The 16,208-nt window shown below is 36.2% G+C and overlaps 1 protein-coding gene across 2 annotated transcripts in view; it reads right to left on the bottom strand.

The window, feature by feature from the left end:
* Positions 1 to 470: 470 nt before the first annotated feature.
* The window catches only part of ldb2a (LIM domain binding 2a), a 56,026-nt gene continuing 40,288 nt past the window's right edge, over positions 471 to 16,208 (bottom strand). Inside the window, exons 5-9 of one of the 2 annotated variants that reach the window (XM_084429788.1) lie at positions 15,626 to 15,709; positions 13,719 to 13,842; positions 9,577 to 9,630; positions 8,781 to 8,920; positions 471 to 2,430 (exon numbers count right to left, since the gene is read on the bottom strand). In XM_084429788.1, coding sequence (XP_084285914.1) covers positions 2,200 to 2,430; positions 8,781 to 8,920; positions 9,577 to 9,630; positions 13,719 to 13,842; positions 15,626 to 15,709 — 633 coding nt within the window. In that variant the 3' untranslated portion in view covers positions 471 to 2,199. The remainder of the gene's footprint in view (positions 2,431 to 8,780; positions 8,921 to 9,576; positions 9,631 to 13,718; positions 13,843 to 15,625; positions 15,710 to 16,208) is intronic. The other variant, XM_084429789.1, reaches the window with a different exon arrangement.

The raw sequence follows: 16,208 nt of genomic DNA, 5'->3' as shown, positions 1-16,208 counted from the left end.
TAATAGAAATTATAGCACACAAATAATTTATATACTTAACTCTAAGTAGTTTTCCCCCAAAAAATAAAAGTAATTTATTTACTGAAAATGGGTACATTTAAAAATTGAAATGTTTATATATATATTTTTAAAAACATTTATAAATATACAAAATAATACAAGCAGGAACATAATGCATTTTTAAGTAAATTTTTTTTACTGCGTGCTCAGTGTGTGCTATTGAACACAGGGTGGCGTTATTGGGACTTTCTTGAGACTCTACAAGAGGAAGAACGAAGAGTGGAGATCGGTTGTCACGAGAGATCTGCAGCGGTATTTCCATAGGTCAGAGCAACACACACACACACACACACACACACACACACACACACACACACACACACACACACACACACACACACACACAGCTTAGAAGTGTGGGACAAAGTAAACCTTGAGTAAGAGGGGGCATTAATATTGATGCAAAAAAGTTTTGTAAGCACAATTTATTGGCACACAAAATGGCAAAGCATACATAGAAGAGTTTTGGATATGACACAAAAACCACCTCTGCTAAATATTTTACAAACTGTGCAGAGTTTCAATAATACAAGGATAAAACGGTGGGTGGCTGATATTGTGTCTTGTCATTTTGTTGGTTTTGGAAATATCTCAAGATTTGAGAATATTCAGGAATTAAGTTTTGTAATAAAGAACAGAAACAAAGAAACTAATTTAAAAAAAAGAAATATTTGGCTCTTTGTCATCATCATAATCATAATCATCATCATCATCATCCTTTCAATCATTAAAGCACACTGTATGCAACTTTTAAAGGGACTTAAAAATCCAATGTACAGTATATGGAAAAAGGTGCGTGTATCTAGCTACATAAATTACATAAAGCTGTATAAACATGATCACATAACTTGCTGAAAGGGCATTGCATTTTTTAGAATGATGATTTTCAGATAAAAGGGCTGTTTTCATACATATTAAAAGCAGTGTGAAGCTTGCCATAATGAATGTTATTTCAACTCATTTAAAGCTAATGAACAGAATATTTGTGGCTGGATTTACAGTAATCTGTATTTAACATTCTCATTTCTCAGTATGGTGTTCATTCCTGAGTATGAAATCCATTATATATAAAAAAAAAAAAAAAAGTCAAATAATTCGTAAATGTCAAACCAGCTGTCGTTTACATCAAGGTTTGTCGACTTCAATGACATCAGATGAAGCAGAATGCATTTTTACTGTCGAAGTCAAAACCCTGGTTACTGTGCTTTCAAACTGCAAACCAAAGTCCAGCATGACCTCAAAAGTCTGGCAATAAACATGTTACAGATTTCAAAATGTCATGCAGAAACATAACGTATTCCATTTTGAAATTAAGTCAATACTGGGAGAGAGACGAAAGATGGACAAATATGCTTTTCATATGTGCCTGCCTGTCAAAAAAGTAACTCCTAATCTTGATGGTACAGTACGAGGAGAACACATAACAGTCACAAATTAATAAAATAACACATTGACTCTGAAATCAAATAGGAATATTTGAATTAAACTACAATCTGTAAATGGTAACTGCCAAAGTTTTTTCTTCTATACAAGCTGTCTTTGTTAATACAGTCTGTTGTGTTGAAGAAATGCTTGGCGGTTCACTTTTAATTGAAAGCAGAGGGAAGAAGACAATAGCCAAATGAATTTCCAATAAAAATGCAAATGTTCAGGGATTGGTCTCGGTGGATGCCTCTGCAGTTCCAGTCTTCAGTTAGAGGACAGCCAACATGACCATCTCTTCAGCATTGGTTGACGTTGAGTGTGGTTGCCAACTGAAGTCATTATGGAGATATGTGATGAACTGCGAGACAGACGGTAGTTTTTATTTTTACACTGATTATTGGGCTAAAGTTGTCCCAAATTCAGGTCTCTGTTTATTCAGACCTCATTCAGCCTTAATAAAGTCAAGTTCCTCCAAGAGTCACATTTCTTGCGCTGCTTTGTAGCCTAGCTAGATGATTTAAAAAAAAATCCAGTGAGCAAATATTGCTGCCAAAGTTTGGTCAGTGAAGTTCCTAAATGTCACCCAAAATACGGAGTGGAACCATCAGTAACACCATGACATGGGATTTACATCATCGCGGGTAAAAAGTGAGGTCAGAGAGAGAGAGAGAGCGCCGCCCTGGTGGTTTAACGGGGCATTGCGCATGTTGTCTCCTACTGAGAGGGCTGCGAGGCCGTACTTTCGGGCTTGCTGTCCTGCCCTGTGGGCGGCTTGCTGTTCCAGGGACTGTTGTTGCCGAGTGCCGGCGAGCTCGTGAAGTCGTCGTCATCGTCCAGACCGTTGGTGGCGTCGTATTGTGTGTTTTCTAGCCGCGTGATCAGACGCTCGTCCTCATCGCCAAACTCCCCGCCCATCAGAGTGGGCTCACCTACCACCATCACATCCTGCAATAAATACAGTGACACAGTCAAAAAAAACTAACAAAAGAACAACATTAAAGACAAGTTTCATACTTGTGAAGAAACTTTGGGTACAGATGAAGAGAAATCTATCTGTAACAGAAACGAGATCAACACTAACAATGTTGGACGGTGACCAGTAATCCCTAATAAAATAAAATGTTTAATCTAGGGTTGGGAAATATACATATTTATATACATTAATAGTAACATTATATTTAAAAAATAATGTATTAAATATAGTATATTAAACATATATTCAATGAAATATATAAAGATTAGATGTGATTAATTAGTTACAACCTTTTTAAATTGTATTTTAATGTGCTAAAATAATGTGTGTGCGTGTGCGTGTGTATATGCGTGCGTGCGTATATATATATATATATATATATATATATATATATATAAAAATACAAATAAAATGTATACAATATACAAACATTATTTAAAAATATTATATATTAAATATACATGATTAATTGCAATCAATTGTGTGATTAATTAGTTAAAATTTTTAAGCCATTCACAGCTTGACAATATCAGCCCTTTGTTTTAGTGCAGCACAAGTCTTCTGTTCTTTCCTCTCTCTCTCTCTCTCTCTCTCTCTCTCTCAGGCTCAACTGATCAGTTAACTGGAGCACACGCTTCGTTGATCGTGTGTCGACACGCTGCAGCACGGGAGCTCTTTATCTCTACCTGTCCGCCTCTTTGTCTACTCCTCTAGCTCCCATTCTGAGTCTGTGTATGATTGCCCACCATCCAATTGTCTCATATTGAAGGGGACAGAATATTAGATCCATATGGGACAGAACCACATCAGCATACGGAAGTTTAGGAGCCCCACAATCCACATGAGTGAGCAAACACAAATGAGACACAAAGATGGAAACTCAAACAATATTTGCCTTATAGGTAAGAGAGAGAGTTCAACAGATAATTTGAGTCCCAGCATTAGCATCGGGGAAGTGAATTTGCATTTAGCGTGGATATAGTAGACTGCATTCATATCCGTTTTGCTGAGACGCATTAATGTGGGCAAATATAAATGACATGTGCATTTATAATCAGACACCAATCAGTCAAAATGCAAAGTGACTAACCGTAAATATAGGCTGACCAAATTACTGCTGCAAGAAGAAAAAAATGCACATGGAAATAAATGAGGAGTACAAATATATTTTTAGCACTTTTGTTTGTTATCTTTTTGCACTTTGTCCTGTTAATCAGAATGTTCTGATGAAATGCAGAGAAACCTAGTCAAATGGATGTGCATTTTTTCCACTGGATTTGTTGCTTTTAATTAAAATGTCTAAAATACATTTTAAAAAACATTTCTTTTCCATTTGTTGCTTTTAATTAAGATAAATTTATCTAAAATACAAAGCATTAAAAAAGTTTCTAATGAAATATTTATGCAGTCAAGTTCTCTAGTGTTATAATTTGGGCGAAGCTAAAATGAAATGTGTGTAGTAGTGTGTGACACTTTAGTATGACATTAAAATTATTATTATAAATTTTTTTTTACAACAGAAGCAATGAAATTGAATGTCAGTGTGCCTATTAATCATTGTGATTGCATTTCAAATACAGTTTTGCTTTTAATTCAAATTTCTGCAAATGGCAAATGTGCTATCATCCCAGTAACACTTTAAAATAAGGTCAATTCCTAACATTAGCTTATGTAACAATCAACTAACAATGAACTTTACATCATTTATTATGGTGGTTATGCATACACTACCGTTCAAAAGTATGAGGTCGGTACAATTTTTTTAATGCTTTCGAAAGAAGTCTCTTCCGCTCACCAATGCTGCATTTATTTGATCAAAAATACAGTGAAAACAGGAATATTGTGAAATATTATTACTAAAATAGATTTAACAATTTAAGCCATATAAATTGGAAGGGATAGTTCACCCAAAAATGAAAATTCTGTCATCAATTACTCACCCTCATGTCGTTCCAAAGTTAACCCATAAGACTTTCGGTCATCTTCGGAATTTCGTCGCATTGTGACTTTTAATTTTTGGGTGAACTAACCCTTTAACATTAGTTAATGTATTGTGAATATTCATATATTAACAATAGTAAATGCATAAATTAGCATTATTCTAGATTAATAAATTAAATAAAATGGTTCATTTTATCATGATATTCATCCATCAAGATGGTTCATGATATCTAATGCATTATCTAATAATGTTAACCAATTGAACCTTAAAAGTAAAGTGCACCTTGTTTTCCTGTTAATTTTCTGGGTTTCCAGCTGTGCGAGTCCTCGTACCCTTCACACTCCTGGAGCTGCTCACTTTGCATAACCTGTCTCGTGATTCAGCTCTTTTACTGTTGCATCTGTGTTTATTTGAGCGATGACTCGCGTCGTTTCGTGAGGGGTTTGGCTGAGACCCCAGAGTCACCGTCAGTCCTTCCCACCCCTCTTCTTCTTAATTACTCTCATTCATTAAGGTGGGCTTTTTGACTAAATAACAATATCCACACACTGATTTGTCAATTTGCATAGCTAATTAAGTCATTAGCTGAAATGTTACCGATTAGACAAAAAAAAAAAAAAGAAAAAAAAAGAACGGCGCTTGCCAACGAGCCTTGAATTTGCCATCTGTTTTTGAACGGCAACTGTCGCCCTGCAGTCTGGGTTTTAAACCAGGGGCCAGGATCACAAACATTAGCACACACACACACGCTCACGCAACCTACAGGTTTCCAGCTGGTGGTTTGACGAAGAGCTCTAATTGCTATCAAATGGAAAGGCTGTCCAGTGCTCTTGTCTAATTAGATGTAGCCTGTGGCTAAACCCACACTGAGCCGCCCACAGCTAAACACAGACTACCTGAATGAATGATCCCAAACTGGCTCAGCATCACCTGGATCTGAGCTAGAGGTGCACAGAAAGCCCTCATTTGAGCTGGAAATGTTTTAAGACTGGAGAAAAAATTCAATCCATTCTCATAACCATGCACAACTATCCAACTTGTTATTATTGAAATCATCGTTTCAGGCCAAAAATATGATCACAAGAGGGCACTGTTGTAATACTGTTGAATGCAAGACCCCCTTCCCCAACCCGGTGACCACATGATCAGCTCATTGTGATTGGGCTCACGTAGGAGGCCGATCAGGCAGCATGCGATGACTGCACAGACAAAGCCAAGTGGCCACGCTACATATGTAACCGGCGTGTTCCTCTCCACGACGCACGGCGACATTGCTTACAATGAGGCTCGCTGCTTCGAATGGGGAGTAAAATGAAGAGCGTTGTGACACACACCCGTATGACCACAACCACACACACACACACACACACACACACACACACGATCTATATGATAATGAGTGCTGGCACAGAGCCAGTTGCTCACACCAACAATTTGCTCAATGCTTGTGTGAATGTGTCTGCTGTCCTTAAACTGATGGACACTGGCTAGATACAAGCAGGACAAAATATATGCAATTAGAGTTACCTACACACAGAGAGAGAAATTATATATATATATATATAATTTAATTATATATATATATATATATATATATATATATATATATATATATATATATATATATAAAATGTTATATGGTCATATACATGAATATATAAATGGAATTATATGGAATATTTAATTTAAAATTCAGTTATATCATACAGATCAGGGCTGTTATTGTTAACTAAATCTAAAAAGCTGAAATAAAATATAAATATTATATGAAATAAATAAATGAAAAAAAAAAATCACAAAATTTCAAAGGAAAATTACGAAAACTTAAACTCAAAATTAAAACTCAAAATTGAAAAATCGTAAGCAAATTCATTATTTTAATAAATAAATACTATAGTAGTATATATATATATATAAAAAAAAAACTGAAATAGATATAAAATATAATCTTACTATACAAATAAATTTTTTTCATATTTTATATAATACATTTATTTTTTATTTTATAATAATATAATATGAACATATATAATTGACTATATATTAGGCATTGGCCATCCTGTTCACTAGATATTGGCATTGGATTTTGAAAAAACCCTGTATATATACACATGTATATTGTTCGAGCATTATTAAAAAGCTGAGCTGAAGAAAAAAGTTAAAATAAAGGCTTGATACAATTATATATTTTTTTTGAGAGAGAGAATTCTTCTTGTAAAGAATTTTTTTTTTTTTTTGCCATCACAGCTTGTAAGCAAACAGCTCTGGGTGTCTCTTCTCTTTAATCTCCTCTTTGGCATTCATGTATCCAAGTGTCCCTGAACTCCAGGGGAAAAGCCACGCACTACAAATCCCATCATCCATCTGCAAACAAATTTACCGCCTCACAATACCACTCCCCAAAACAGCTTTAGCACTCGTGTGTTGCGCGTTTGACCCTGCGGTGTGCAAACTGGGAGAACACATCAACCGCTAGAGTAATGCCTGAAAAGGAAGCCTGGGGGATAAAGAGGCACTCTGGGATAAATGCCTCTGTATTGGGGTTAAACACTGTAAGTGGGTAATATAGGAATAGAAAATGAGGGCTAAGGAGTCTCTCTCTGTGAAGGTGCTGAGAGTGTATTTACTTTGGCATTGGAATTGAGTATGTTTTATATGTGTGTAATGGCCCAAAACTCAAACCATGAACAAAGTAATATCACATTATTATAACATGTCAACACGGTAATGTGTCAATAGTTGTTAAAGGTGCAGAATCGATACAGATAAAATATAGTTTAAAGGAAAGTTCACCCAAAAAAAAAAGAAAAAAAGAAAAAGAAAAATCGCTTGTCATTTACTCACAATGATGCTGTTCCAAACCTGTATGAATTTCTTATTTCCGTGGAACACAAAAAGAGAAATTTTGATGGTGCTTGTCACTTGTAATTGCACTATTCAATGCAATTAAAATAAAACATCATAAAAGTATTCCATACAACCCATCCGCTATAATATGTCTTCTGAAGCCGTACAGTAGTTTTGTGTGAGGAATAGACTGAAATTTAAGTCATTACTCACTGATAATTCCATTCAGGGTGCCGTTTAACAATTGCAAACATATCACTGAATCAGTGAGTTGAATTTGAGAACCAGGTTGACTGAGTCAGATTTATAAACAAATAATTCAATTTGGTTTTATAAAAAGAATCAGTTGATTCACTGAAAAGATTTTACTAAAAAGAATGATTTGTTTATGAATCAGTCGTTTCCTCTTTTTTCATGAACGTGCCAAGGAGAGCTATGGCGAATGCCAAGAATATTTATATAGCGCAGAAGTCAAATGGACTACTTGTATGGTCAGTTTTTGATACTTTTTATGTAATTTTGGAACTTGACGGCCCTAGTCATCATTAGTTTTCACTGTATATCTATATATATATATATATATATATATATATATAACACACACAGACACACACACACACACACACACACACACACACACACACACACACACACACACACACACACAGACACACCCCTAGACATTCCATAGACATAATGATTTTTATACTGTACAAACTGTATATTCTATCCCCAACCCTACCCATGAACCTACCCATCACAGAAAACTTTATGCATTTTTACATTTTCAAAAAACATCACTTAGTATGATTTATAAGCTGTTTTCCTCATGGGGACCAAAAAATGTCCCCACAAGGACAAGGATTTCGGATATTGCCAACTTTGTGGAGTTTACCAGAGTTGAAACCCCCCCCCCCCCCCCCCCCCCCCCCCCACACACACACACACACACACACACACACACACACACACACACGCAAACTGTTCATAATGCACATTCTTTAAATACTGCGCAAATAAAATGTTTATTAAATTTCAGCAATAATATTGTAAAATTTTATATCACATATTTATTTTGTATATATTTATAATATATTTAATGATATGTATTTAGTAGGCTATATATTGAGCATTCTTTAGATACTTGTCTCAGATATTGAAAATAAAACTTTTTTACTAATAAAAAGCTGAGCTGAAAGAAAAACTAATAATTAAGACTTTTATGCAAATAAATAATTATCTAAAAAAAATGCACCTTTTGTGTTGTACGGTAGAAACAAAGTCATATGGGTTTTAAATAACTTTTCATTTTATTTATCTATAAAACTATCCCTATGGAACCCAACGGAATGGGTTCTTGTCAAACAACTCGCTGTGAATCAAGCGGCACTTAATATGTGTTTTGACAGCATAATTATAATCATATCCTTAGGAAAGAAATCAGAGCAAAATAGCATTAACGTTTTTGGATGGTTACAATGTGTGTGTGTGTGTGTGTGTGTGTGTGTGTAAATAAGAAGATTTGATGCTTACAGGTACCTGGCTGGCCAGAGTGAAGTTGTTGGCAGGGCTGCGTTTCTTGCCGCCAGCGCTGTTGCCTAGGCTACTGTTAGACGCACTGCTGGCGGAGTTCTTCCTCTTTCTTCTCTTGGTCGTGGTCTGTCGAGTGGGCTCTGCTCTCCACCGAACACACAAGCACACACAGACGAGAAGTATTAATAAAAGACAAACGCACACACTCACAAACATGCCACAATGCGAGTGCATGCACACGGAGGAAGAAAAAAGACTTTTCCAACATATAAGAGCACACAAACACATATGGGCGATTACACAGGGAAACAAATGCATCATGCTTTTTTCTTTTTTTTGAGAGAGAGAGAGATTCAAAGAGCATTCAAACATCTCCCAAGACATGCACTAGTAAGAAAGAACCTCTGCTTTCATTTGCATAAATGCTCAACAGTGCGCACTGCAGTCTCTGCAGCCATGCATGCACGCTTATATCATTAATGTCTAAATGCTGTTTACTTTCATTAAATATCAGTCTTTAAAATGAGATTTATAAGTCCTGGATAACTTATGTAACACATTTATGTAACCTGTTTTAAAATACCTTTTAATGAAGAAATTAAACAATTTTGATTAAGTTTTAGTCAAACAAATTGCCTATTTACATTGACTACTGAAATATCCACCTGCAATATCTCTCTTTTTATGCTGAGCATTCATGATTCAAACAGAGAGGAACATGTATTTCATAGGTTTCCATTTAGACACAGAATGAGGTTTCCCTATTAGAAGATGATTCAGAAGACGAGACAAGTACCTTTTTTGTGATTTGAGGGGAACATTTCTGTTTTGAAGTTCTGTGGATGTCCAGCTGAAACCATATCCAAAGCAAGATTTAATTTTCAGATAATACTTATAATAAATTAAGTAGTTATGCATATCCAGGACCAGAAGACATGCAAATGTAAATGGAAAGATAACAGCAGATAAAAAAGCATATATAACTTTAATTGCACAATTGTATTATTCGCACATGTAGAAATCTTTATCATAAATTAGTTTACACACTTTTTGTAAATTTATGACTAAAAACTGATAATAATAAGATTTCTTAAAATAACAATACATGTTTCTTGAGCAGCATATTAGAATGATTTCTGTAGGAACATTTACAGCTTTACAGGAATAAATTATATTTAAAATACATTTGAACAGAAATAAATCACATTTAAACCATTAAAAAAGAAATAATAAAAGGTTTCATATTATTTCACAATATAACTGTTTTTACTGTATCTTTCATCAAATAAATGCAACCTTGGTGAGCATAAGATACTTCTTAAATCTTTCCAAACCCTAAACTATATACAATATACATACAAATAAAAGTTAGCTAATGTTTTAAAGAATGTTCTGTACAGCCATGTATTGTTCATTTCAGTATAACAATCAAAATATTTGGCACATTGTTAGTCATTAATGTACATTTTAATGCAATAATGCCTGAAAATGAAATGCATTTCAGAGCTTCTTCAAAACTTAATGCAAAAATAGAAGTGCTGCATGGGGTGTATAAAATCTCGGTGCTCTTTGGTTGTGGGATAGTATATCTCTGAAGACAAGAATTCCAAGGCACTCGAATGTTAGTGAAAAAAGTTGAAAAGCCTTTATTTCATTCATGGCTTACTTAAAGAATTGGTGAGAAGTACACCTACGCGTTGCGGCATTTCAGAGGTTCTTTCTGACCACACACAGGGAGATGTGTCCACATTGTTTGTGTATGACAGATTTCACATAAAGTCATTTCCAATAATAAACAGACTGTACAAGGACATTTATTATATATTTTTTTTGGAGAAGAACCTTTATTTTTGAATTTTATCAGTGCAAGTGTGTGAATGACGTACTAAAACGCACTCATTTCCACACATACACATATACATGCGAAAAAAGGGCCAAAAATGTACTTATCAGTGTTTAAAGGCAACCTTCTTTCCTTCCTGTTCCTGAACACAAATGCTCTCCAGATTTTAAAAGAATGGGAGGAAAGAGGCAAGCAAAGCTAATAAGGAAACGACAATTACAGAAGATCCACTTCGATACGAATTGTGAGAAGGCCAGTGCTGACGACTAACGAGTGGACGAGGGTCGTACAGGGTTTCATCCACAGGGAGCGGATGAAGGATGTGTTTTCAGTCTCATACATGTCATGTTGTCACTGTTTAGATCATAATGTATAGTAAACCCTTCCCTTAGTGTGTTCTAAAGACGAGTTTAAATCATTGCTATTGATTGATTTGACCCCCCGAGGAACATGCAAGCGACATACAAAGGCATCAAACACAAGATATATCTACTGATGTCTAATCCCTTCGTCATCTGCCAGATGCAGTGTATTTAAAATCCCCATGTGGTGAAAATCAAGTTTTTTAACGTTGTCTATGTCTATGTGGTGTTTTTAATATGCTTTAAGACAAACCATGCGCAAATTCATAAGTCAGCACCATTGCTGATTATTTTCTCCTTTAAACTGCAGTGAGAAAATAACTGCAGTCTCAAAAACACGGTTTGAAATCGCCGGTGTTTCTTACGTCACAAACTACCTTGTAACCAATCACGTCAACGTGCCGGCGGGCTTTAACATATCATTAACTGCAGCGAAGCAGGGGAGTCTCAAGAGAAGCCAGGTTTACATGTATATTTTTCTACTGATATGACAAATCAGGCACATTTAGCAATATAGGGGGTGAATTATGTATAATATGTATATTACGATGTTATGATACATGCCTATATGCCTTTCAAAGCGTTGTTCAAAGCGTTTGTTAGGATGCTGATTTTTAGAAGGCAGCTGTGTGACTCTGAGATGGCTAACGGGAACATGGTTTGTGTAACATTAGCAACACATTATTAGCTGTTTGATAACGTAGTCAAGCAAAAGGCTAATCATTTTAATTACGGTTACGTGTCCGACGTTGTAGAGAGCGACACATAAAATGCATTACCATTCTGATACATCGACATCGAGCCTGTATAATTCGCTCTTCCACTTCTTCTGAATCAGTTTCTGGTTCAAACATATATGGCTGAATTAAACCAGTATTTCCACTTACCATCGTGCAGCGTTTATACAGTAAAATTGGCCGAGTGGATCTCGGAGCTATGAGCTGGTGTGAGTGAGGGGAGGCGGGGCTAATTAGCATATTCATGGATCCGCGTATACTAAATAAAGCAAGGGTGTAGAGTTACATTCAAGCTATTTTAAGGCATGAAAAAAAAAAAAATTCACAAAAAAAAAAAAAAAAAAAGTGTAATTTTGGTGATCAAAGATGAGTTTTGAGGGATACAATTATTGACTACAGGGGAGATTTTAGAAAGGATATGTAAAAAAAGAGAAGACTTGTGACCATCCTGTTTCCATTAGACAGTAGTCCCAAAGTAGCCCCAAAAACTATAGGGAGAATATAAATATAGGGACTGCAGTCCGCCAGATCCGGATCTGATGAAGGACCTGCGCCTGGACATGACGACAACGCAGTCCTGAAGTGACAACTAGGCTCTCCCCTGTGAAGGCCTCCTTCCCTTCCCTTTACCTCTGTACAGATAAAACATTGTCGTTTTATCTGTACAGAGTCACCGCGTGGCTATGCGGACGCGATAATTAATTCTGTATTATAAATCTTTAAGGCCAGACAAGTAGTTTGTTGAGGGTTGATTTGTAAAGAAGGATTACACGCCTGCGCACATATATATTCAAACGCGCATACATTTGGACTAAACACGTGATGCGCATGTGCGCGACGTCTGTGTTTGCACAGAGGTTTGCGCAGAGGTTGCGTAGGTTTGCGCTGAGATAACGGATAATCGTTTGCACATTGGAACCTATTTCCGGGAGTGTGTTCTCGAGCCACTAGGCACTGTTTGGTGCGGATGGGCGGACAACATAATTTCTGTTAGAACGGTGTCGTGTTAGCGGCCCCTAAGTTAATAACTAATGATCTCCGCAATGGAAGTGAATCAATCAATCAAAACTAACTTTAGCTGGACTTTATCCTAGAGCTGCTGTAAAGTCCTATTATCTCTGTACAGCTGCTTTGAAACAATTAATATTGTTAAAAGCACTATATAAATGAAGGTGACTTGACTTGACTTAACTATTTGCCCCACACACACACAAATATATTGTGTATGTATGTATATATACACATTTTTACTTTTGGATGCCAAGGAATCCTACATATGATGACCCGTTCATATGATATTCCCTTGTGAGGGGCACATTGTCTAAATGATAAAAGGCAACTCTATAATTACAAGTATAAAGACCCATTTTATCTGAAATATGAAAAATGTTATGAACGTGTAAAATATTTTAAAATCCAGAAAATATTCTTTCTATTAAGTTGACACTGATCTTTTTGATGTATTCTATCTCTCAATAGAATACAAAACCTCATAATACTCATAATAATTTATCTTTATATTACAATATATTATGATCCTCATTATAATAAATTCAGATTTTTTAAATATATTTAATACAAATTAATAATAAGTTAATTTTATTTAATACATTTTCTCCACTTAATAAATTAATTGCTCTTTAAATACACTACAACAAACACTTTGTTTACATTTTTTTTATGCTATGACATTCATACATTTTTAAAGTTTGGCTTAAGTGTCCAAACACTTGGGGGTCACTTTAAAACTAGCAGGTTGTCTGTTCTAGTATTAAATACAGCAATAATGATGGAGAGGCCCACCTAAGAATTTAAAACCACAAAATTCCCACTCGTTTTCCCTGATAGGTCCCACCGAAGAGCTGAATTAGAGCTTATATTCCCAAAGACCATGACATTAAAACACACACATCCGTGAGGATTCGATCAGAGCACAAATTACTGCCATCAGGAGCGTCCCCGTCCCGTAATACAGTGGACAGTGATTTGCGGTTACCTGGAGGGGCCACCATTCTTTGCCACTTCTGGAATAGACAGGTCTTTAGGCAGTCTCTCGGGCTAAGGTTGTAGGTCTTGTGTCGAGACATTAACTCTTGCATCGGCTCCAGAATGACACACAACTGGAAGAAACACACATAAACATACACATGAAACATCATCTGTTACTGTCAGTTTACCCATTTTAAAGATTTAACAATATTAGCATTTAAATCACACAGCGGGTGGCCTGAAATTCACACGGATACGCACACACACACACAAATCATTTCCCACTGACAGGATCGTATCCTAACGCTGATGTATCCTCTCACTTCCACAGGTCCAGGGAAACAATCTCTGGATCCGGGCCCACAGAGCAGGGCTATTTCTAGTCTGAATGTGAGGAAACCTACAAGCTTCCTTGTCCATCTCGCCGGACAGTTGTCTTATTGCGTCCGAGCACAGGAAACATCCTCAGTGTGGATCTACTGATAAACGTGCTGAAACAAATGCAGTTTTTTCAAGCGATGCTAATGAGTCACTTTTACGAGGTATTTTTACAGCAAGCCAATGCAAGGATCGTGAGAAATTACCCCTGAGAGAGGAAAAATGATCTTGTTTACGGGAATTACAGTGCACTGCTAAAATCCCAGAGGTTGACCCCTCAATTAAGGCAGTCAAAACAATTATGAATGATTAATTTCTTTCAGAGCCGAATGAGTCTGAGGCTTTTTTTAAATAATGGGAACATATGACAGTATGTATATATATATATACACGGTATATATAAAATACATGATGGTATATACTACTGTATATGTATATGCACCATGGCTGATCATGTGCAGTGAAAAAAAACAGCTGCAGATTTAGCTGAGGGCGCATAGACTTGCTGTTACAAGAGCTGCGTATAATCCAAATTTAATTCACAATTCAGCTTAGGCTGCTCCACTGCATTTTAACTCTGCGTTTATAAGTGAGACTGTGCGTTTAGTGCGAGCAACAACAACAACTGAGAAAGACACACTCAGTGGAAGAAAAAACGGCTGTTCTGAAAACCTTGAAATGGTCTTTTTTTCCTTCACTTCTCCCAGCAGCTCGCGATAAACAAGTTCGTGTTTTCTCGAGCTCAGTGCAGAGAGAGAGCCACAATGCCGCACCTCAAACGGGAACGCTCATTAATGTTATGCTAATTCTCTCTATCCAATTCATTTTCTCTCCCTCTCTTGTTCTCCCATTTGCAAAACGGAGCTGTCACTCACACTGAAATGACGAGAATAAACAAAGCAACTGTGAAGCTGGCTAATAAATTCTGAGCAGTGTTAACACACACACACACACACACACACACACACACACACACACACTTAGACACATTTAGTCACATATAAGTGTACAAATTTACATACATATCTTATATGACATTTTTCACTATCTATGCACAGTCTAAGAATAACAGTAACATACACAAGTTAAAAGGAATTACCATGTTTAATTACCAGGGTAATATCATGAGTTTTTGGACATATACCATGGTATACAGCAGTGGTTCTCAGCCTGTTTGACTTGAAGGCATTCTGTTAATATCCCACCACCCCCTCCCCCTCCCCAATATAAGATATGTAGAGAGATATATACATTTTTTTTTCTAAAAATGTTTTAGAAAACATGTCTTGATTTTGTATTGATATATAAATAGACAGATATATAGGTATAGATGGATGAATGGATGGATGGATGGATGGATAGATGGATGTTTACTGAGGGCCCCTAGTGGTCCCTGGCCCTCTGGTTGAGAACCACTGGTATACAAGATACCACAATACCATAGAATTATCATCTGATACCATCAATGGACCATGGTATCTTCACAATACTTTTTTTGTAAGGGAGACTGAACAAAATCATTTTTGTTCTGCGTACCCTGAGGTAGTTGAGGGTGAAGTTGGTCAATCCCATGCGGGTGATGTTTTTCGAGAGCTGCTCCAGGACTTGAGGGTCTTGTGCCTGTAGGTGGACAAAAAAAAGAAACTGATCACTTAATACAACCTCCCCCCAAAATCCACAGCATGTTATCGACCAAAAGCAACTCTTATGGCTTTTCTAATGCTTCATTTCTGAGACCCCAGATGTGACCACATATTCACGGTTATATTCAGATCTATATTTTGAATATCTGAGGGGTGAGGATTGGGGGACATGTGTCTTTCTCTGTGTCTATGGTAACACTGGAAGAGCTGTTATTTCTGTGTGCTGTAGAGATTCTAGTGATGCAATTTATCTGAATCACTGTGATTACGCTGAATACATTTTTGATTCAGATTTTGGGCATTGAATCAATTTTGGGCAATTGAATTAATATTGATTGACTAAATGTAAATTGAAATGTTATAGTGAATTTCACTATGAATTACAAACTAATGCAGTTTTTGTTCTTACTGGTAAATTATTGACCAGATTCATCAAGGTAAATTGTGTTAAGCAGCATGAGATGATTGACATAGCA

This window comes from Rutilus rutilus (assembly GCF_951802725.1).
Source record: "Rutilus rutilus genome assembly, chromosome: 14".
Taxonomy (NCBI): Eukaryota; Metazoa; Chordata; class Actinopteri; order Cypriniformes; family Leuciscidae; genus Rutilus; species Rutilus rutilus.
The sequence above is the reverse complement of the archived record's forward strand: the minus strand, read 5'-3'. Positions and strand labels throughout refer to the sequence as shown.